This window comes from Leptonychotes weddellii, chromosome 5 (genome assembly GCF_054177405.1).
Source record: "Leptonychotes weddellii isolate Sample4059 chromosome 5, ASM5417740v2, whole genome shotgun sequence".
Classification (NCBI taxonomy): Eukaryota; Metazoa; Chordata; class Mammalia; order Carnivora; family Phocidae; genus Leptonychotes; species Leptonychotes weddellii.
This window is the reverse complement of record NC_138373.1, coordinates 103,050,084-103,070,674: the sequence shown is the minus strand read 5'-3', so window position 1 is coordinate 103,070,674 and position 20,591 is coordinate 103,050,084. Positions and strand designations below refer to the sequence as shown.

General features: G+C 46.4%; 1 protein-coding gene across 3 annotated transcripts; it reads left to right on the top strand.

Annotated features, from left to right (window-relative positions):
- Positions 1–5,734: 5,734 nt before the first annotated feature.
- On the top strand, positions 5,735–20,409 carry CSRNP2 (cysteine and serine rich nuclear protein 2). 3 transcript variants are annotated; one of them, XM_006735145.3, is made up of 5 exons: positions 5,735–5,993; positions 10,752–10,988; positions 12,059–12,318; positions 15,328–15,624; positions 17,441–20,409. In XM_006735145.3, the coding sequence occupies exons 2-5, from the start codon at positions 10,838–10,840 to the stop codon at positions 18,362–18,364; spliced, it is 1,632 nt and encodes a 543-aa protein (XP_006735208.2). In that variant the 5' UTR covers positions 5,735–5,993; positions 10,752–10,837; the 3' UTR covers positions 18,365–20,409. The 3 variants fall into 3 exon arrangements, with proteins under 3 accessions (XP_006735208.2, XP_030885915.2, XP_030885916.2); XM_031030055.2 differs by having other exon boundaries at positions 5,735–6,102; XM_031030056.2 differs by lacking the exon at positions 5,735–5,993 and adding an exon at positions 6,230–6,805.
- The last annotated feature ends 182 nt before the right edge of the window (positions 20,410–20,591 follow it).

Genomic DNA, 20,591 nt, shown 5'->3' with positions numbered 1-20,591 from the left:
AGAATTGGTATAGTGATAGAACATTGCGATTATTCCACTTGCTTTTAAGAATCACATCTATTTACTATTATTGATCCTTTCAGTTAAATGAAAATTTTAAACTAGCTTTTTTATTATCAAAATAATACACAAAATGATAAACTCAAACAATAAAGAGGGGTATAATTTTTCCTTCTTACCTCCTAGTCCCACTCTAAAGAGATAATCATTTTAGAACACCCCCAATCCCTCTCCCTCCCTCCCTCTCTCACACACAGACAAATACTCAGATGGGCTCATGTTACACTAATGGTCTCCAATTTGCTTTTTATATTTAACATCTTGAACATCTATTATTAGAATTTATAGTTCTACATCATTCTTTTTAAAGATGGCCATTCCCTATCGATGTTTAGATTAAGTGCATTTGAAAATGCATCTTCATAAGTTTTTTGCATGTGCCTCTAAGATATATTCCTAGAAGTACGATTTACTGGATTTTATCTTTTTAACAATGTGCCAGTTGATATTTATTATTATTATTATTTTTTAAGGATTTTATTTATTTTTTGACAGAGAGACAGCAAGAGAGGCAACACAAGCAGGGGGAGTGGGAGAGGGAGAAGCAGGCTTCCCGCAGAGCAGGGAGCCTGATGTGGGGCTCGATCCCAGGACCCTGAGATCATGACCTGAGCCGAAGGCAGATGCTTAATGACTGAACCACCCAGGCGCCCTGCCAGTTGATATTTAAACTGAGTAGATAAATGGTTTTATTAGAGTGAGGGTATTTGAGAGCGAGAACGGTTAGATTTAGACCCTCCTGAGAAGTGGAGTAGGCTCCTATTTGAGTATTGTGTGTACTGTTCCCTTGAAGGGGTAGGTTTTATCTAGAAGAATCAGCTATATAAAGACTTAATAGTTAAAAGGGAGTTATTGGGAAATAAAAGGAGGGGATAGGTCATTGCAGGACTCCAAGGATTAAGTACTAGTCATTACAGAAATATGGCTATTAAATAATAAGATTGTCCAATATTATGGCCTAGTAAGAATGTTTACCCACATAAATGATTTATTCAGGAAGCTATTTAAAGGGAGGGGAAATGGAAATGGTCATAGTGCCTGGAAAGAGAGTACAGTACATCAAATACAAGACAACCAGAACCTGGGAGACCGGAGAAAGGTCCACATAAGGGGGCAGATACTCTGATTCCTGAATGTCAGGCACAGTCAGGCACTAGGTATGCTGTGAGGGGTAGAGTGTGATCTCAACCACTGGGTTGAAGGAGCATGGGGAAGCTTGGTGAGTGAAGAAGGCTTGGCAAAATGGAACTGGTCCTTTCTAATTTATGCCTAATGGAGGAGTGTTCTGAAAACCTTTGTCCCCAAGTATTCTCAGCAAGTCTTGTCTTTTTTTTTTTTTTTTTAGATTTTATTTATTTGACAGAGCACGCACAAGCAGGGGAGTGGCAGGCAGAGGGAGAAGCAGGCTCCCCGCTGAGCAAGGAGGCTGATGCGAGGTTCAATCCCACGACCCTGGGATCATGACCTGAGGCGGAGGCAGACACCCAACTGACTGAGCGACCCAGGCGCCCCTCAGCAAATCTTTTGGACAGGGTTGTTGCAGAGATTTGGGCTGTCTTTTAAACTACTGTGAAGGGTTGAATGAAGGTTCAGCATTTGGTTTTGAAAGTAACACAGATTTGGGGTGCAAATATTTGAAGTCAAGACTGAACTTATCCCTCTTCACTGTAGCTTTTTTCTCTAGCCAATACCTAACAATTCCAGTTAGCTTGATCGGAGAGCTGAAGTTGAGCCATTTTATCATTTTACTGAATTGTTCTGCTTCTTTGGCTGTGGATGGTTCCTCTATAGGAATTTGATCTGTTTGTGGCCTCTACTGGTCTGTTATGAGAACTCCAATCTCAACAGGAATGGCACAAATGCCCCACCTAGCTGCATCATTTATGTACAAATTCATACAGAGTATCCTGCATCATTCTTCCGCTTCTCCTTAAAATGATCTATGTTCTCAGTTGTAGGCTACGGCTTTCCCTAAAGCTAGAATATTTATTTTCTGTGTGTGGTTAAATTTTTGTTTCATTATACAAGCTCTAAGGTTTAAATGAGGAAGAATTTACTACCACTGCAAAATGGAATGGAAAAAAGATGCTCTACGTGACATCAGCATCTGTTTTTCTTTTTCTGACTTAATATTTTATTTCTCCTTCTTGCTTCGTTTAATGACCTTGTATTTTACCTTTGACCTTAAACGTCCCTCTATTTCCACTTCCTCCTCTTTTTCTTCATCTTTGCTTTTCACTTCTAGATCTCCTCTGTGTTATTTCTTACGAACACAGGCCTAATCAACAAACTGTACCTAAGTCTAGCATTTGCATTCTCAAATTCAGAGGTTTAAAAGTTCTATATGAATTTAAATTTTCAATTGGATTAATGTAAATTATAAGGAAACTTGCTATTTAAAAAACACTATTGTACTTACATTATTGTACTATTTTGTGCTGTGTGGGCTCTTTGGGGGCATGAGTACTAACCAGTCTCTCACATGGAATTTGTGTTTTCATATATTTGTGTAAGATGAGGTAAACATTCCTCATTTTAATTGCTCCAGATTCTTGTTTTTTTCCTGAACTCTAATGACCGATTTTTTATTTATCTTTCCCTACACATCTTTAAAACTTTGCGTCAGACTTCCATTCACTTCCTTTAGGCTTATTAAGCTTGCCCTCGCTAAACTCACCCCCGCACTCAACCCCCTTAAACCTGATTGTTATTTTGCTTTTTTAAATAGGGTGTGTATTGTGCACATATATAGATCAATTTGTGTGTGTCCTTTTTGAAATCTTACTGAAGCATACAGCTTCTTCATTGTTTGTGCCTTTAAATTGCTGTGGCACTTTTCCCCAGATTTGTGCATACTGATCTCTTTGTTGTTGTGCAACCAGTCACAAAGAGGTGCCTACCTCTCTAGATTTGGATTATAATTAAATGTAAATTAGTAAAGTAATGTCAACCTCAGGGCTAAATCTACAGGTTAACTCTTTTTCTCTAAGAAGTTTAGCACATAGTATCCCCTGACCTATTAATTTTCAACCGCCCTCCCCCCGCCTCCCCGAGAGTGTATTCTTGTTTTGGTGGTAAAGAATCGTTGATACAATATATACTTTGGTGTCAGATAAGTCTCTGTTCAAATCTTGCTCTTCCTAGATGTGACCTTGGACAAAATATTCTCTTAAACCTCAACTTTCTCATCTTAAAAAGGAGATCATACTTAATTCATATGATTGTTTGGGAGATTAAAAAGGATATTGAGTATAAAACACAGTTTTGTATTTAGTACCCTTATCCAATTGCTCAATAAATTTAGGATTACAAAATCACCTCTATGTGTAGGGACATAACTGCAAGACAGATTTGTAAGCTGCCCAAGACATAAAATCTAAACTTTGGTTTTCATATGTCTTTTCTTCCTGTTCTGCTTTGACATTTTTGTCCCTAAAACAAACCACCCATTCGTGAGTTGTGTATTCTGAGCTGGTTCATACATATGTTACAGTGTGGTTTGGAACAAAGCAGTAACATTTAGATTTAGACATCAAAGGCTATTAGCATTTCTTTTCACTTTGTTTTTGTAGTTTCTATTCTGCATTTGAGCTTCCTGGTCATTTGCCCTCTATAGGCTCTGCTTAGGCAGGGGGCAGAATTGCAATTATGGGCAAACTGGCACTATTACTTATCTAGTGATTCTACTAAGACAATGAAATGTGGTGAATAAGTGACTCTGTGATATGTAGTTGTGATGTTTGTTACAGGTCCAGGTGATCTCCTGACTGATACAGAGCTTATTGCCAAATTGGATTCTACTGTGTTTTCAAAGGGTGTGCTAACTTTGGTTTGGCTATCTTCTAATTTGGTGTCATTAACCTACTAATCGTGGGCATTGAGGCTGATGGTACCCTGATGAATTTCTGTGACTCAAACTGTGGATGCGTGGGCATATGAGACACTTTTTTAGCCTAACCAACATGGCCTTTTGGCTATTATTTTGTAATTCCACTCACTGATTCTATAGAGTTGTCTGGGGCTTTCTCTTTTTGTTATCTGTGTGTCCAGGAAAGACAGAATCATGAACATTTACATAGCACTGACTATACTGTAAACATACTATTTAATGTTCATGAAACCCTATGAAATACATACTGTCCTCCCCATTTTGCAGATGAGGAAGCTAAGGCACAGGGAAGTTACATACCTTGCCAAGGGTCATACTACAACTGAGTGGAGGGATGGGTTTGTATTCAGGCAGTCTGGCTCTGGATTACATGTTATATCGTACCTAAATTTCAGCAGATAGGGAGATGATCAGTGCATGGTACGCTAAGGACTGCTTTTTTGTGATCTGCTTTTTCATCTCGCACTGTTGTTTCCTGGCCTCATGGAGCCTCTGATGTCACCTAGGTGAGAGGACTGGAATCTTTGGCATTTTGTCCAAGTTAGCCTACTTCTCAGTTCATAAACTGAGATGGCTTGGTAACCAGCAGATCTGGCTCCATAGTTCGTGGTTGCAGTGAAAAGTACACTAGGCTATGGAACCAGCCTGAGTTTAAGTCCTGCCATCCATCCAATAAATATCCAGTAAATATCTAGTGAGTTCCTAAATGTCAAATATCAGGCTTTGTACGGGGTGCATGATACAGTAAACAAAGCAATTCCTTGCTGTCATGGAATTTAGTCAAGTGAGAGAAGACTGAAAAATATACATCAGGTGGTAAATGCTAAGAAGATATATAAGCCAAGGGGATAGAGACTAAGGGGAAGCACCATTTTAGAAAAATGGTTAAGGAAAATCTGATACGGGGACATTTGAGCAAATAATTAAGTGATGGAGTACGTATGTGGCCTGCTAGGGAAAAGGCCCTGAGGTGAGAGCTTGATCGTTGAAGGAACTGCAAGGAGGCCAATGGGCCAATGTAGTTAAAACGGAATACAGGAGGGGAAAAGTAGAAGGAAACAAGATGGATGACAGGGTGGGGGGTGGTGAGGGTAGTAGGGAGAGGGGATGTACCTACCTATATGTGGTAGAGCCTTATAAGTCAAAGAAGAGACCTATACTCGTATTCTGAGTGAGACTGGAAGCCGAGGCTGGGTGTCCTTGACAAATGACATATAACTTATGACTTCTGAGTCTTCGTTTATCCCATCTTAAAAATGAGTTGCAAAGTTGTGAAGATCAGAGATCATGTAAGAATATTTTTGATAGGAAACACATCAACCAGTCAATACGTATTACGATAACTCAATACATTGTATTTTCTTCTCTATACCTTGGGCAGGCTGCAGCATGTTATGCTGCTTAAGACGAAGCTCCCATGGGCGAGCATAAGGGGGATTATGTTCTTTAGGCATGCGGGTGTGGTCCTGGCGAAAGGAAAAGGGGAGTTTTAGAGGCAGATTCGTTTAGTCATTGAAAATCTGTGGCTGAGGCTGTCCCCCTTCCTGTTCAAAGGGCTGCAGCGGCGCCAAACTCGCTTTCCCAGGTTCCACTGCAGCAGAGACCCCGCCTCCAGAGCCCGTCTGCAGACGACTTTCGGCTCTGCGCCGGTCGCCGCCTCCAATTCCCGGCATGCCGCGGGCGTGGGGCTGGCACGTAGACTCCATTTCCCAGCTTGCCCCGGGGCTCGGTCAGGACGTGCCGGCGCCTATAAGAGCCAGAGCGCTGCGGCCGGAGCCTATTGTTAGCCGGAGCCGGGGCGGTTCTGGGCGTCTGCTACCGGGGGCGCCCGAGTTGCTGGAGCCGCCCGCCCTCCGCCGCCTGCCGGCCGACCTGCCCACCCGCCCTCCCTCCCAGCCCTGCCGCCCTGGGAACTCCCCGACCGTCGCCGCGGGCCCGGGACTCGCTATCTCCTCTCTCCTTCCCACCCGGGCTAGGGCGGCGGCGGCGGCGGCAGCGGGGGCGGCAGAGATCATCACGGGAGGAGGCAGCTGCGGCGGGGCCGGTAATGGGCCTGGGGGTGCGGGGCGGAGGGTGCCGCCTCGTCCTTTCTCGGGATCGGCCCTCGGGCGGCTGTGGAGGAGTGGTCAACCCAGAGCAGCGCGGATGGAGGGGTCAGAAATGAGGGAGGCTCGGACGGGAGCGGTCGGGGGGCGGGGAGCCAGGGCGCCGCCGGGAAGGGAAAGAGTCGGGAGAGGCGTGGGAGCTAGGGGCACGGAGGACGCGGGCCCGGACTGCGGGGGCAGCTCGGGGGAGACCGATGGGCGGCTTGGAAGCTGGCAGGATTGCGGATGAGGGTTGAGTTCGGAATGGAGTGGAGATGATGTAGGATGGAGGGAAGTGAAGGAAGGGGAGGGCGGATAGAGGAAAATGTGGGAGGAGTGGTTGGGAATTTGTGAGTAGCAGGCAGGAAAGGATGAGGAAGGCTGGGCAGGGGCTGCAGACGATTGGAATGAGCGGGAAGGTTAGCAGGAATCAGAGACATGGGCCGGGAGCTGAAGGGTTCAGCAGGGGTGTCCATTAAAGGGAACTGATGCCTTCATGTCCTTTCAGCTCCGGTTCCTGATGTCTCCCATTTTTCTGGCGTTGTGGGAGAAAACGAAAGCATCACTTGCCCTGGTTGCTAGCTTGATCATTTTTCACAGGCCCAAACATGCAGCTGACTGCCATCCATCCCTCTTAGTGCCATGGTCTTGATTTAGCCTTTTAAAGGGGTTAGAGTGGCAGTGTGACACACAAATCGTTCTTCAATATGAAATGTTAGAAGTTCTCCCCAAGAGACACAGTGTCCTCTTGTTCTGCAGTTTTCAGTTTAAGGTAAAGCCATAGTTGATTCAGATTTTCATTTTTTCTGACTTTACATCTTGCTAATCTCCAAAGCCAGGAGGATGTTGGTGTGTGCCAGAGTTATAAATGACTGGATATCCTTGAGAGTTAATGGTTCCTGCAGCATCACGTTCCCGGTCTCCCACAAAGATCTTGTGTCCTCCCTACCACGGTAGTTCAGACATGGAAAGCCAAATTCTAACCGTGTGTTAGTGAATGGGTAAAAAAACAAAAAACGGAGTGAGGGTTAGAGGGCTTCCTTAAAATACCTAGTTTAAACCGTATGTTTGCACTCAAGCACTTTCTGAGTTCATGATCCTGGTAATCACAAGGACACATGGATCCATGAAATTCATAGTATTTTGAGAATCAACTGCAATATCTTGTAAAAGGGGAAACAGGTCAGGTCATCTTACTCAGGTTTATCCAAACACTTAGCAGCAAGGCTGCCTTCTTCCTCTAACCCAGCTACAGAAGATAACCCCGACAATCTTACCAGAGATTTTGGTCCCTTGACCTTTAGCAGAAGGCTGGGTTCCAGTGGAGTGAAGAGGCTTTCTCCTGTGAGATATACCTTGTCTTATTATTTTATACTCAAGAAAGAGGCTTTCATTACCCAAACTTTGCAAATACACTTTGAATCCACAGGATTTTTTTCTGGGCAGTCCCTCTTTTGCTAGTCTCACATAAGCTGTAGTTTTTATTTTGTTTTGTTTTTTGGGAGGTTGTAATAGGAATCCTACAGGTCTGAAAAGGCTTAGCTCTAGTACTAAAATGCACATACGCTATAGATCTTTATTTGGTTCTAGCCTCGTATCTTCTGTATACTGTGGATATGCTTTATTTCATAACACCTTTGGGAAACATTCAGCTAGAAACACTTGAGAAAAGACCATAAGGCATGTAGCCAGAAAGTGTCAGCTGACCTTTCATTTCACTGGCATTAAAAAGCTTTTATAGGGGTTTGCATTATTTTCTCCAAAAGCGTTTGTTGTTTGAGTTGGTCATTTTGACAGTTAACTGTCAGTTACGGCCTGCATTTCCAGTCTCACCTTCATTATTTCTGTATGGGTTTAAATGGTTGGAGTATAACTCACAGTGTTTCTCTTGAACACAGGCATTGATCCTCTGCCAGTGAATGGTTGAGAGAGGTGGGAATGACTGATTTCAAAATGTGGTTTGAAGAGAGGTTGATGTGATGAACTGGAAAGTGTGGGACCTATTCTAGTTGTTTCTGTTGCAAAGAAAGTTCTCTTCAGGCCACTGTGGAAGTGGATGGGAGGTTTGTTGTTGGTGCCCAGTGAGTATCTTTTTCTGACAAGTCAAGTTCACACCAGAGTTGGACAAGGAAGGCTGGGTTGAAATTTAAATTTATACTGGTTGTCAGGACAGAATTGATGGATTATATATATATATATATAGTGGAATGAACGTCAGAGAAAGTGATGCAGACAGATCCTGGGTAGGGTGAGGAGAGCTCAGTCAGTATGCACATTACTTACCTATAGCCAATGGGTTCAGATGATTCTTTGGCATTTTAAGGAAAATACCTTTCTCCTAGGATTCACATCTTTTTTCTTTTCTTTTCTTTCTTTCTTTTTTTTCCCTCTTTCTTACCTCCCTCTTATCATTGCCCAGAAGCCACTATTCCAGGAGTGGAAGTGGGGAAGACATAGAGAAAAGGGTTGAAGGAGAATGGAGCAGCCAGCAATCCTTGCTGCACCAGAAGAAGTGATATCTCTGAGGGCAGCTGGGTTAAGACAGAATTTTAATAATAAAGATGATTTTGGACCAAACCCAACCTCATGCAGGGCTTAAAGAGAAATATTCAAAGGGAAGCCACACTACTGGAAGCAAAGGGACACTGGAAGAAAGAACAGGACTGCACATTTGCCTCCAGTCATGAAGCCCTGTATGCTTCCAGACTGAGGAAAAATCCACTTTCCCAGTAGCAACACTGGACATCTCAGTTAAAACTGAATTGGACTTAGGCCCTTTCTGAGAAAGCAGATTTTCAGCTCAGTCTGAGTTTTCATGTGGTTTATAAAGTTTTTTTTAAGTGGGGAGGAAAAATTCAATTCGGTGGTCAACGTTATTCTCTTTTTTATCCCACCCACATAAGTTCTCAATTGTAAAGATTACCGACCCCCATCATCGAATGGAATGAGAAATTTGTTAGTTAAGAGGTATCTTTAAACCCAGCTGAAATCTTACCCCATTAAAAGGTCCTTGGCTCTCTCTATTCTTAATATGTCCTAGGAATGTGACCTCTAATGATAAGATCAGTAACCTGAAGAACGGAATTGACACTTTGGGTTCCTTTTTAAATTTAATTACAAGTACTTGATTTTTTTTTTTTCTTCCCTGGCCAAATTTATTTCGGGAATATGCTTGTCTGAGACCTACGATGGCTGAGGTTTCTTAGGTACATCTTGTGACTCGAATGCAGAATCCTGATGAGATCTGGGTAGATAGATCAGGAAATATCTTCCCTCGAGTACTTACTAGGTCTGGTTGACTCTGTAGAGCTGACCCAAGAGCAGGCAGATTGCTTCCGAGAGACACAGTCCAGCAGACCAGCTCTGTAGCAGGCAGCTCTTGACACCACAGTATATTCTGGGCAGCTGCTGTGCAGTAACGCAGCCCTGTCTTTCTGGGCAGTGTTGTTATTCCTGCTGCATAATTAGCAACTAGTGAGATCATAGTCTGCGGAGATTCTGGCATTAGTGAGGCAAAGCAGGGAGGCTTCATGTCATCCCATGTGGCTCCGCCTCTGACAGCATTTCTGTCAAGCAGATTCATCTTCTTGGGAACTTAAGTCCAAAGGTGGAGAAGGAGAAAGATTTGTCCCTGGGAAGTGGACTCTCCCGGACTCATGTGTGTGCGTGACGTGTTGAAAGCTCTGCCTGCCATATTGACGACACCAGAGTCAACTGTCACTTCTTTTGCTATTTGTTTTCCCCTTGCCGGCTTCTTTACGGAGGGCTAAGATGGTGACTCTAGGTTTTCCTCGCACACGGGTCGATGATAGGCCAGCTGAGCCCTATTTTACGGAGCTCTATGAGATTGGAAAAGAGTCTGGGTTTTGAAGGCAGCGCAGATTCTAATCTTCAGTCCATTCTTTAGAACTGAATTTGACCCTTCTAGGAGCCTGGCGAGAAAGGTCACCCTTGCGAAGATCTGGATAAATTGTTTCCCTGGCTTCTGATATACTCTGAACCTTAGATCCTAGAGCAGTATTTCCCAAAGTGCGTTCCAAGAATCAGCTGCCCCCCTGAGACACTCTGGAAACAAAGCGCTCCATAATCGGGTGTGGGGACCCCTGCGCTATGTTTGCTCTCACCCTTCGCCATGCTCATTAGCAGCTAGTTTAAAGCCTCCAAGCTGCCCTCTCATAAGCACTTTGCTAAGCTATTTGGACACAGAGGTCCTATTTCCATGTAAAGCTATTAATATCCATGGAACTAGTTGATTTAATATATACACTTTGGGAAAAGCCAGGCTAAATTTTCACTAGGAAAAATAATTGGATCTAGTCTAGGTTTAGGCACAGCCTAATTCTGCCTGTGGTCCCCAGTCCCTCCTGCTGGCCCCTTGGAGAGCGCTCCTGTGTGAGCACAGGAGAGCTACCATTATCCCCGGGCTAATGAAACCCAGAGCCCAGCTGGCTTGGAGCCAGAGGCCTTCACTCTGCTCGGAAAGGTGCCACTGTTACTCATCTCATTATTCTGTGAGTGACTGAGACTGGAGGGGCTGAAGGGAAGTAAAAGTAGGAGAACGTTGGCCAGAGTAAGTAGAGAAATGACCTAGTCTCGCGAGACCAGACATCAGTGCTAGCTCAGGGGCTGACTTACTTCATTTGGAGAGCTGTGCGTATAGACTCGGGAGGGGTCTGGCTCAGGACAGGAATGCTGATTCCTCCTTTTCCCCTGGGCAGAATCCTAATGTACCTGGCTAACTGGTGGTGAGCAGGGGCTTTGGGGCCAACGTGGTGGGCTCCCCAAGGAAACCCCTTTGAAACCAATGGATGCATTCACGGGCTCGAGTCTCAAGAGGAAGTTTGATGATGTGGATGTGGGCTCATCAGTTTCCAACTCAGATGATGAGATCTCCAGCAGTGACAGTGCTGACAGCTGTGACAGCCTCAATCCTCCTACAGCTGCCAGCTTCACGCGTGAGTGAGCCCCTCCACCCCCTGCCTCCGCCCACGTCCTCTGAGTGGCAGAGCCCACTGCAGTTCTTGAGACAGCTTCTCTCCGCCTGGGGGCTTTTCCACTCTTGGCCCAACCTCACTCTTTGGAGGACTTTATCGCTCTAATATCATAGACCTAGGTCCGACTTATTCTAGCTGATTTTTTCCTATGCTGTGGTTTATAGGTCCCCAGAATGGGCTGAATTAAACTGAAGAAGGAGAAGTCCAGGATTCTCCCCTTACCCACCAGAGTCCCACACAATTGTAGCTCTGGAAGGACGTAAATGCGGCCTGGACAACCAGGGCAGCTCCAGATTTCTTAATTCTAATGGTTCCGTTAATTTCTTGGAAAGAACTTCTGATTCTGTAGATCATAAGTTGCCTATGGACCAGATCTGGCCCACTGCCCATTTTTATAAATAAAGTTTTAATGGCACACCGCCACACACACTGTAATTGCTTTCATGCTGCGGTGGCAGAGTTGAGTAGTTGCCAGAGACCTCATGGCCCGCAGAGCCTGAAGTATTTGCTGTCTGGCCCTTTAAAGAAGAAGTACACCACCCCCAGCTATAGATTACACTGTCCAGAAGAATTTTCTGTTATGATAGAAATGTTCTATATCTGCACCGCCCAGTATGGTAGCCATTAGCCATATGTAGCTATGAGCATTTGAAATGCGATCGGTGTAACTGAGGAGCTGAATTTTACATTTTATTTTGAATTATTATTTTAAATTGCCACATGTGGCTAGGGGTTGTCGTATTGGACAGTGAAGCCATATAGATGGTTATACCCTGAAAAGATCACCTAGAGATCCTCTTCCCAGCTGATGTCTAAAGTTAGCTCTTGTGGTCATCCATCTGGGTGGAGTCAGTCTGGAGGCAGTGGTACGGACCAGCCGATGTTCGGGGTCCTTCCCGGCTGTGCATGGATGGTGGGAAGATAGCAGGGTCTCGAGGTACAGAGAGCACGTTGGACAAGAGTTGAGAACGAACAGGGGCCCCAGGCTGGCCGTTTCGGGCTTGGTAAAACTGCTCTGTGCTCCTTCTCAGCCACATCCATCCTCAAGCGGCAGAAGCAGCTGCGGAGGAAGAACGTACGCTTTGACCAGGTGACCGTGTACTACTTTGCCCGGCGCCAGGGTTTCACCAGTGTGCCCAGCCAGGGTGGCAGCTCGCTGGGCATGGCCCAGCGCCATAACTCCGTACGCAGCTACACGCTCTGTGAGTTTGCTCAGGAGCAGGAGGTGAACCACCGGGAGATTCTTCGTGAGCACCTGAAGGAGGAGAAACTCCATGCCAAGAAGATGAAGGTGCCTAAGGGGTCTGGGGTCTGGGTACTTAACTGTGTGCCAAGATGAAGTGGGAAACCGTCCTGGGCTCCTGATGATTTATTTATTCTTTTTAATTTGACTGTTGCCCTTGGCATGTAGAGATTCCAGCGAGAAGTGTGAAGCCTCGGGTTTGGAATCACATCTCAGTCTGAGACGCCATTCTTTTTGCCTCTGGTGGGGAGTCTACACAAGAGAGCAAAATGGCTTCCCTAGAATTCCCTACCCTCGCCGCCTCAGCATATTTTTTAAAAGTTTAAGGTGCAAATACCTGAAGACATTCAGGTCCGCCACCCTTGGAACCCGAGGAGGCACACTGTTTCAGTTTCTTGTCACATGACTGTCTGTTGTCCCCGTGCACAGAACAGGTTTTCTCCGACAGACCCTGCTGTTTCTGTAACCCCCGTCACCTCTAGGTGGTGGTCTTTTGGGTGTAAACAACAGCATTACCAAATAGCTCTTTCGGTTTCGGTGGTACTGGGCCTGCCATCTGATGCCACACCAGCTCTTCCAAGTTTAGGAGGAGAGTGGGGCCGCAAGACGACCCATCTCTACCAGGATGGCTCTTTACGGCTACCCATCTGCTCTCGGCACTGCTTGGCATGCCGCAGCCATACTTCTTACCCGGCCTCAGAAATCCCCCCCGAGTTCCTAGTTCCAGATTTGGAGGACACTGCTTTCGGCCCGGCCAAGTTTCTTGTGGGCCCAAAGCTGCATTATTTCCAGGGTTGTGGGTGAAATCCTAACGGGCCACACCAGAATGAGCTGTGGTTGGAGAACTGAGGGCAGAGGATGTGGACTAAGGGCATGTCACTCCTTTCTCCGTCTGACAGCTATGTCTCCTTCCCGCAGCCTAGCCCCAGAGCCTCCCACCTGTTTTTCTAACTGGAATGACATTGAGGCGTCCCTTTCTTGTGTTTGAGGAATTCCGTCACTGACCCTATCACCTTCCTGCTGCCATAGCAACAGTGGGGGAAATAAACACTGTTCTCATCATTTACAGTGCAGGCTTCTCCTTTGCCTAGAAGAATCTCCTTCCTAGATCCGGTAGAGGGATGACCTGTGAAAGCGCAATTCCATCCTGTTCTGTGGCCTCCCTTGTCAGAGGTCTAGGGACAAGCTAGGCAGGCTCAAGGCTGACACAGGACGCCCACTCCGTAGCCGATTTAGTGAGCAGCGGCAGTAGTGAAAACTAATATATCTTTCTGTGTCAAGAGAAAACCCTTACTTTGCCCTCCCCGGGTCGTCTTCTCTTTTCTTAGAAATCTTTCCTATCTTTAGTACTCTCCAGGGGAAGCTGTTGATCTAAGAAATACATCTTTCGCATCTCCCATGCGCCATCTAATATTTTCCTTTTTAGGCTGTCCCCCCCGCCAGCCCTCCCCAGAAAAGCTCCTGGTGCTCTGTAGCTTTAATGACCTATACTTTTTCTAATACTTTCATTATTTTTTTTTAAATTTTGGCCTTTTATTCACATGGAATTCATTATTAAGGGTAGTATGACTTGGGAATCCAACTTTACTGATTTATTTTTCAGAAGAATATCCACTTACCCCAATATCATTTAATGACCACAGGACTCTCTTTCTCACTTGATTTGAAATGCCGCCTCTATCGTGTTATACGAATACGTGGGTTTCTTCCTATTGCATCTCTGATCTCTTTCCCTTGAGAGGACGGCAGGAGGGAGGGTGCTTAGGAGGGGGCCATCCCCGGCAAAACAGGTGGGAGCAGTCCCAAGGTCAGCAGAAGGGCCCCTCACCGTGAGTCCACCTGGTACATAAATAACAGACCAGGAAACGCCCAGAAGCACCACCGTATTTGTCCCCTCTCTCTCCCACTTCCCCACAAACAAACAAAAACAGGTGTGGAGCTGATTAGCCGAATCTGTTGCATCATCTCTCTCCCAGGAGTTGTTCCTTTACTAGCACTAATCCGTGGCTGGGTCTGATGAAATAAACCAGCCCCTCCAGGAGCTTGGCTCTCATCCTCCTAGTAGCTTCCAGAGCTCTGGGAATCACGAAGTCTCGTTTTCTTTCCTTGAATTCTCCAGTGAGTTTTCAAAACTCATTCAGCCAGATTGTCTTCAACCTGTCCTGCCACGAAGACTCCTTTTCCTGGTTCTCTGTCCTTCTTAGCCCAGAGAACCCAGATTTCTGCCCATAGATAGTACCTCAGTATTATATATGCCACCCTACTTCACAGACAGCTTTTCTCTGAAATCAAAGAAAAAGAATTAGAAAGGAGAACGAATATATTCTAGGCTATGGGTTGGAAGTGAGGGCTCTCTTTGATAGCTGTTAAATAATTTGGTCATTTTTTACTCCTCCCAGTGAAATGAAGCTCTTCTTGTGTATGCAGATAATTCTTCACACTGTGGGGATTCAGGTTCATTGACAAAGACCTGGTAGCCTTGTACTGCACTTTAGTGTACTCTTCTTCCCAGAATGTGGTTTTGGGTCCTTTGGGGTGCAGAGGGAAGGGTGTTTTGCAAGGTTATCTGTACATCCAAGGAACGTGCAGCCATTGATAGACCTCCTCCCTGTGTTAGAAGGCAAGTTAGCTGAAGGCACAGGACACAGGTCTGGGGATGGAGGGTATGTCTGTCTTCTAGGAGGGAAGATGAGATACGGGCTTTGAGAAACTTTGATCTGGAAAGGTGATAGGCCCTGTGTTGACAGGGAGGTGTTAGAGCCACATAAGCCTTCCTGCCTTCCTGCTCTACATTTATTCTCTTCAACTATCCAGTGTGGGAGCGACTAGCCACATGTGGCTACTTATACTTAATTAAAACAAAATAAAATTAAAAAGGTCCCCTTCTGCTCCGCATTAGCCTCACGTACAGTGCTCATCAGCCACGTGTGCTACGAGCAGCCCGGATCTTGCCCTCCTCGCAGGAAGGTCAGCTGGGCTCTGCTGCTCGAGGTACCCAGAGTAGGAGGTGCCTGCTGAGAACACTCGAGGCTAACCTCTCCTTCCTGTCTCTGGCAGCTGACCAAGAATGGGACAGTGGAGTCGGTGGAGGCCGATGGCCTGACCCTGGATGATGTTTCAGATGAAGATATTGATGTGGAAAACGTGGAGGTGGATGATTACTTCTTCCTGCAGCCCCTGCCCACCAAACGGCGACGAGCCTTGCTGAGGGCTTCGGGGGTCCACCGCATTGATGCTGAAGAGAAGCAAGAACTTCGAGCCATCCGCCTGTCACGGGAAGAGTGTGGTTGTGACTGTCGCCTGTATTGTGACCCAGAAGCATGTGCCTGTAGTCAGGCTGGGATTAAATGCCAGGTCAGTCCAAGTTGGCCTGAGATGGTAGATCTACTGTAGAGGCCGGGGGATGTGATGTGGGTACCAAGGAACACGGGAGGCTGCCCATCATCCGTGGGTGGATTCCCCATGACTGGGAACACTCCCTGGTTCCACTGCCCTCCTCCACCAAGGAAAAAGACGAAGCATGGCAGGATTCCTAGGCTGGGGAGGTAGCAATTAGCTTTCCTGTGTTTCTCACCTCAGAAGTGATAAGAAGCAGCTATCAGCAAATGGGAGAACATGGGTTAGTATGTTTAACATTAGTAACTGTTCCTTGAATATTGACTGATTTCATGAGCTGAAAGGAAGCAGAGAGATGAGGTGAGGCCTTTAGATTTTATCTTGCAAACACTCACAGGACCTCTACTCCAGTTCTGTAAAACTCAAAACAATTCTTGGCTTCTTATAATTCAGGATCGGACTTGGCCTGGCAGAGCTTTAAGTCCAGTGTCTTGAAAGATGGAAGACATCATCCCCTAGCCTGACAAGGGACAGTTTAGCAGGCGTATCTCCATTGAAAACAGCAGTACCATCCCAAAGGACGAAATTTATTTGGAACTTGTATACTGAGGATGTGGGTGCTGAGTCCTTGTGGTTGAATGTATCCTAATGAACCTTTTCTTTCTTATTTTTAGGTAGGTAATAGCTGTAGCAGATCTGGCCAAATAACTGCTTTTCAGACTGAAGTCCCATAATGAATCAGTCTGTTATAGTCCTGAGAATAGTCCTAAGAATTGGACTGCTCCTAAGAACTGGAATGGAGAGTTCTAGAAGTTGTTACCATAGGAAGACATTGTGTATTTGTATATACATATTTGCTTGTATTTTTTATTTTATTTTTGGTATATGTGGGCTTCTTTCCTTTTTGGGGTCCAAAAGGGAGATACAGAGGCAGAGAGGATTTCCTTCCCAGATGTTCCTGGTCTGTAAGTTAGTTATCTTAGTAACTGCTCCAGACCTAAACTGGTCAACCGTCAGGGGAAAATGAAGCAGGTGGTGAAAAGCTGGCCATGATTACGTTTGAACCGTCATTATAGCACCCTAGCAAAACTAAGGCACTTTCGCTTAGTTTCCCTAGGATATATTGCTTTGGACCAGCTAGATCTTCTACTTTCTTTCCCTCTCATTGCAGAAGCCAGTAGGCTTGGGCCCCAGCCTTTGTTTTCTCAATAAACTAGGTAAGTTCTCGAAAAGTCTCTGAGGCACAGAAATTTCTTCTACTCTGAGAACTGTCAGCATTCAGAGAGGTATCTCTGGACTTTTTAACTGGAAAGACCCTTTAACAGGATTTTTGGCTACATTTTATTTGGAAGAGGAGACAAAGCCCTGGAGAGATAAAGGACCTTCTTTTTTTTTTTTTTTTTTTAAAGATTTTGAGAGAAAGACAACACAAGCAGGGGGAGGGGCAGCAGGGGAAGGAGAGGGACAAGAAGACTCTGTGCTGAGTGCAGAGCCTGCTGCAGGGCTCGATCCCACGACCCTGAGATCATGGCCTGAGCCTAAACCAAGAGTCGGATGCCTAAGTGACTGCACCGCCCAGGGGCCCCCGAGATAGAGGCCCTTCCTGAGGGCACACTGCTACTCGGCGGCTGTGCCGGAACTGAAATGCAGGCGGTCTGGTAACTACCCCCTGGCGCCCTGTTAGGTCGCGCTGCACGTTCCGTTTGTTCCCGGTTGTTCCTCTTTGAAGAAGACCTCAAATCCCAGCCGCCCGTGTTTGCCAGCTCCTGTCTGCTAGCCCCGTCCTGAAATCCGGTGGTCTCATCTTGCCTCAACCTTCTTGTCCTCTCCTCAGGTGGATCGCATGTCCTTCCCATGCGGCTGTTCGCGGGATGGCTGTGGGAACATGGCTGGGCGCATTGAGTTTAATCCGATCCGGGTGCGGACTCATTACCTCCACACCATCATGAAGCTGGAGCTGGAGAGCAAGCGGCAGGTGAGCCGCGCACCGGCCCCAGATGAGGAGCCGTCCCCCACGGCCAGCTGCAGCCTGACGGGAGCACAGGGCTCGGAGACACAGGACTTCCAGGAGTTCCTCGCTGAGAACGAGACGGCAGTGATGCACCTGCAGAGCGCGGAGGAACTGGAGCGGCTCAAGGCAGAGGAAGATTCCAGTGGCTCTAGCGCCAGCCTGGACTCCAGCATAGAGAGCCTGGGCGTGTGCATCCTGGAGGAGCCCCTGGCTGTTCCCGAAGAGCTGTGCCCCGGCCTGACCGCCCCCATTCTCATCCAGGCCCAGCTGCCCCCCGGCTCCTCGGTCCTGTGTTTTGCCGAGAACTCGGACCACCCCACCGCCTCAGCAGTGAACAGCCCGTCCTACTTGAACAGCGGGCCCCTGGTCTATTATCAGGTGGAGCAGAGGCCCGTGCTGGGGGTGAAAGGAGAGCCCAGTACCGAAGAAGTCCCAGCCTCTTTCCCCAAGGAGAAGGATCTGAATGTCTTCTCTCTCCCTGTTACCTCACTGGTGGCTTGTAGCCCCACAGACCCAGCTGCCCTGTGTAAATCGGAAGTGGGGAAAACATCCACTCTAGAAGCGCTAGTGCCCGAAGCTTGTAGCCCTGAGGAGCCTGAGGATGAAGACTTCCGCCCCTCGTGGTCCCCCTCGAGCCTCCCCTTCCGCACGGACAACGAAGAGGGCTGTGTGGTGGAGAAAGGCTCACAGCAGAGTGAGGACAGGCCCCCTGAAGATTCTTCCCTAGAACTCCCTCTGGCAGTGTGACGCGGGGACGGAGATTCTGCCTCTTACCCATTCTCTATTTATTCCCTTATTTTATCTAACACCATTTCAAAACAAAACTGTAGAAGCAGCTGCTACTCCCATGTTATTTTATTGGGGTCTCGGGGGGGATGGGTGGGAAAGATTTGTTTGTAAAAGTATTTTTTAAAGGGTAAACAGAACCAAGGAGACCAGTCCCAGCTTGATCTGGGGAGAGTCTTGGGGCAGAGGAGGCTGCACAGTGCTGAATACTGAGCTTTCTGGGCCACTGGAACAAAGAATGAGGATCTCACAGGAGAAGCTGGGTAATTCAAGCAGCTATTCTTTATGTAGGGACCAGAATACAGTAATTTGAACAGCATGGCAAAGCCCCTTCTCCTTTCCTGAGCTCCAGGTGGGGTACAAGCTCATTTTCTCATCAGTCACCCTGATACCCCACTTTGGTGTATCATCATCAGCTGGAATATTATCTGGTCAAATCTAGAGGGGAGTGGATAGAAGGGTCTCTGCTTCTGTAGAAAACCAGGATTTATAAAAATTTAACCTGCCTTCCCTGGCCCTGCCTATTTGGTAAATAAGTTAATATTTGACATGTTTGGTGTTCTCTGACCTGTTCCCCACACTGGGGATTCCTGGTCTGTAACTTGAATTATTTCTTTCACATGTTCTTAGGTACTAGAGTTAAACTTGTCTATTTATCTTCTTTCCCTCCTCCTTCCTTTTCCCTTGAAGAAAAAGCTAGATTGGCTGGGGATGTGGCCTAAAGAGCAGGAGTCTTCTGTCTGTGTCAAATGCCGGCTCTGTCAGGCGGCTTTAGGCTGGGACTCCCACGTCCTATGGGAGGCATACATGGAGCACTAACTATGTCCAAAAGAGGCAGCAGGGACAGGCTGCTGTCTGGAAAGACTTTATTTGTGCCACGCTTGCTTTTTCACCCAGGTTTTTCTCCCACTCTGGGAGGTTTGAGCTTTAAAGGAACATAGGATGTGGTAATCTAAAGTCACCGACTAATTTTTGTTTTTTCTGTATCTACCCTCGTGGTCCTTGGATATACAGGGTTGGAGAGTTCTTATACTGTTCCTGTCCACACAGGTTCTGCCCCCCTCAGCCCCAAGAACTGCAAATGTTTATTGGATCCCTCCATCTTGATATGTAAAAACTGGAAGCCAAACTAATTCTTAAATGCAGCTCCCAGGTTCCAAAGAATTCAAGTTCCGACTATAACCTTTGAGATCTATAAAGTGGGACTCAAATTCAGTTCTTACCTCTAATGGGGGGACATGGCTCCTGTTCCTCTTATGTCCAGCTTACATTCCAGGATGTGCTCCACTGAACACCATGGAATTCTTTTTATGAACAGTTCTCTCTGCCTCCCTTTGGAGGCAGGAGGGAGCAAAACACTCTTCTCTAGTACCCTTTACATCATGCTTCACTTCTGGTATGGTTTATTAACCAGCAAAGAACAAGTGAAAACCTTTTTGGTTTTGGTGGGGGAGAGAACTCTTCCCACTTACCTTGCTCACCAAGCCTTTTCTCGGGGGCCGTTAAAGCACCCTTTATGTAGGTCCCGGCAGCAGTTCACCTATCAGATCTCTCACCTGAGCCTGCGAGGCCTTGTACTTCAACAGATACATCTTTTAACCTAGTCTGCCTCTCCTGTTTATTCCCGGTTTTGCTTGGTTTTACATTTGGAGGGGAGTTCTTAAGTACAGGACCTTGTCTCCCCCCCCATCCTCTAGCCTCACAAAACAGTCTTAAGTACCTGAGATCTAGACACTCTCCCAAGCTGAGCACCACTCTCCCACGTTAGGCTGGCCCCTTGAATACGAGACTGAAGCTTCACTGCAAATTCGACTCTAGAGAAGAATCTTCCTGAAAGTTTGTGTTGGAAGGGGAGGGTGGGCTTTATACATTCCCTCCTTAGGAAGGCTCCAGCCTCACCTAGGAGGTGGATTCCAGCTGCTCAATAAGAGACACTTTAGCCTTTGGGATCAAACAAAGAATCTGAATCTAATTGTTAAACTGACTGCCAACCCCCAAGATAATTTGGTTTTTCTGAAAAACTAGTTTCTTCACTTGATCTTAGCCAAAAGGCCAAGAAGCGGTATCTGAAAAACCAGTTTCTTAATCCAAGTCCATCCCTCCATTAACTCAACAATTCTGACTCCTGCTGATCCCAAGTTTTTTAATGCTGAATATTAACACTGAGCATTAATCGTCTTGTCAAGCA

Coding starts and splice junctions, on each gene's coding strand:
- CSRNP2 (XM_006735145.3), top strand. CDS start 10,838: ATGGATGCATTCACGGGCTCGAGTCTCAAGAGGAAGTTTGATGATGTG. Junction 12,319..15,327: donor TCCATGCCAAGAAGATGAAG/GTGCCTAAGGGG, acceptor TGTCTCTGGCAG/CTGACCAAGAATGGGACAGT. Junction 15,625..17,440: donor AGGCTGGGATTAAATGCCAG/GTCAGTCCAAGT, acceptor TCCTCTCCTCAG/GTGGATCGCATGTCCTTCCC.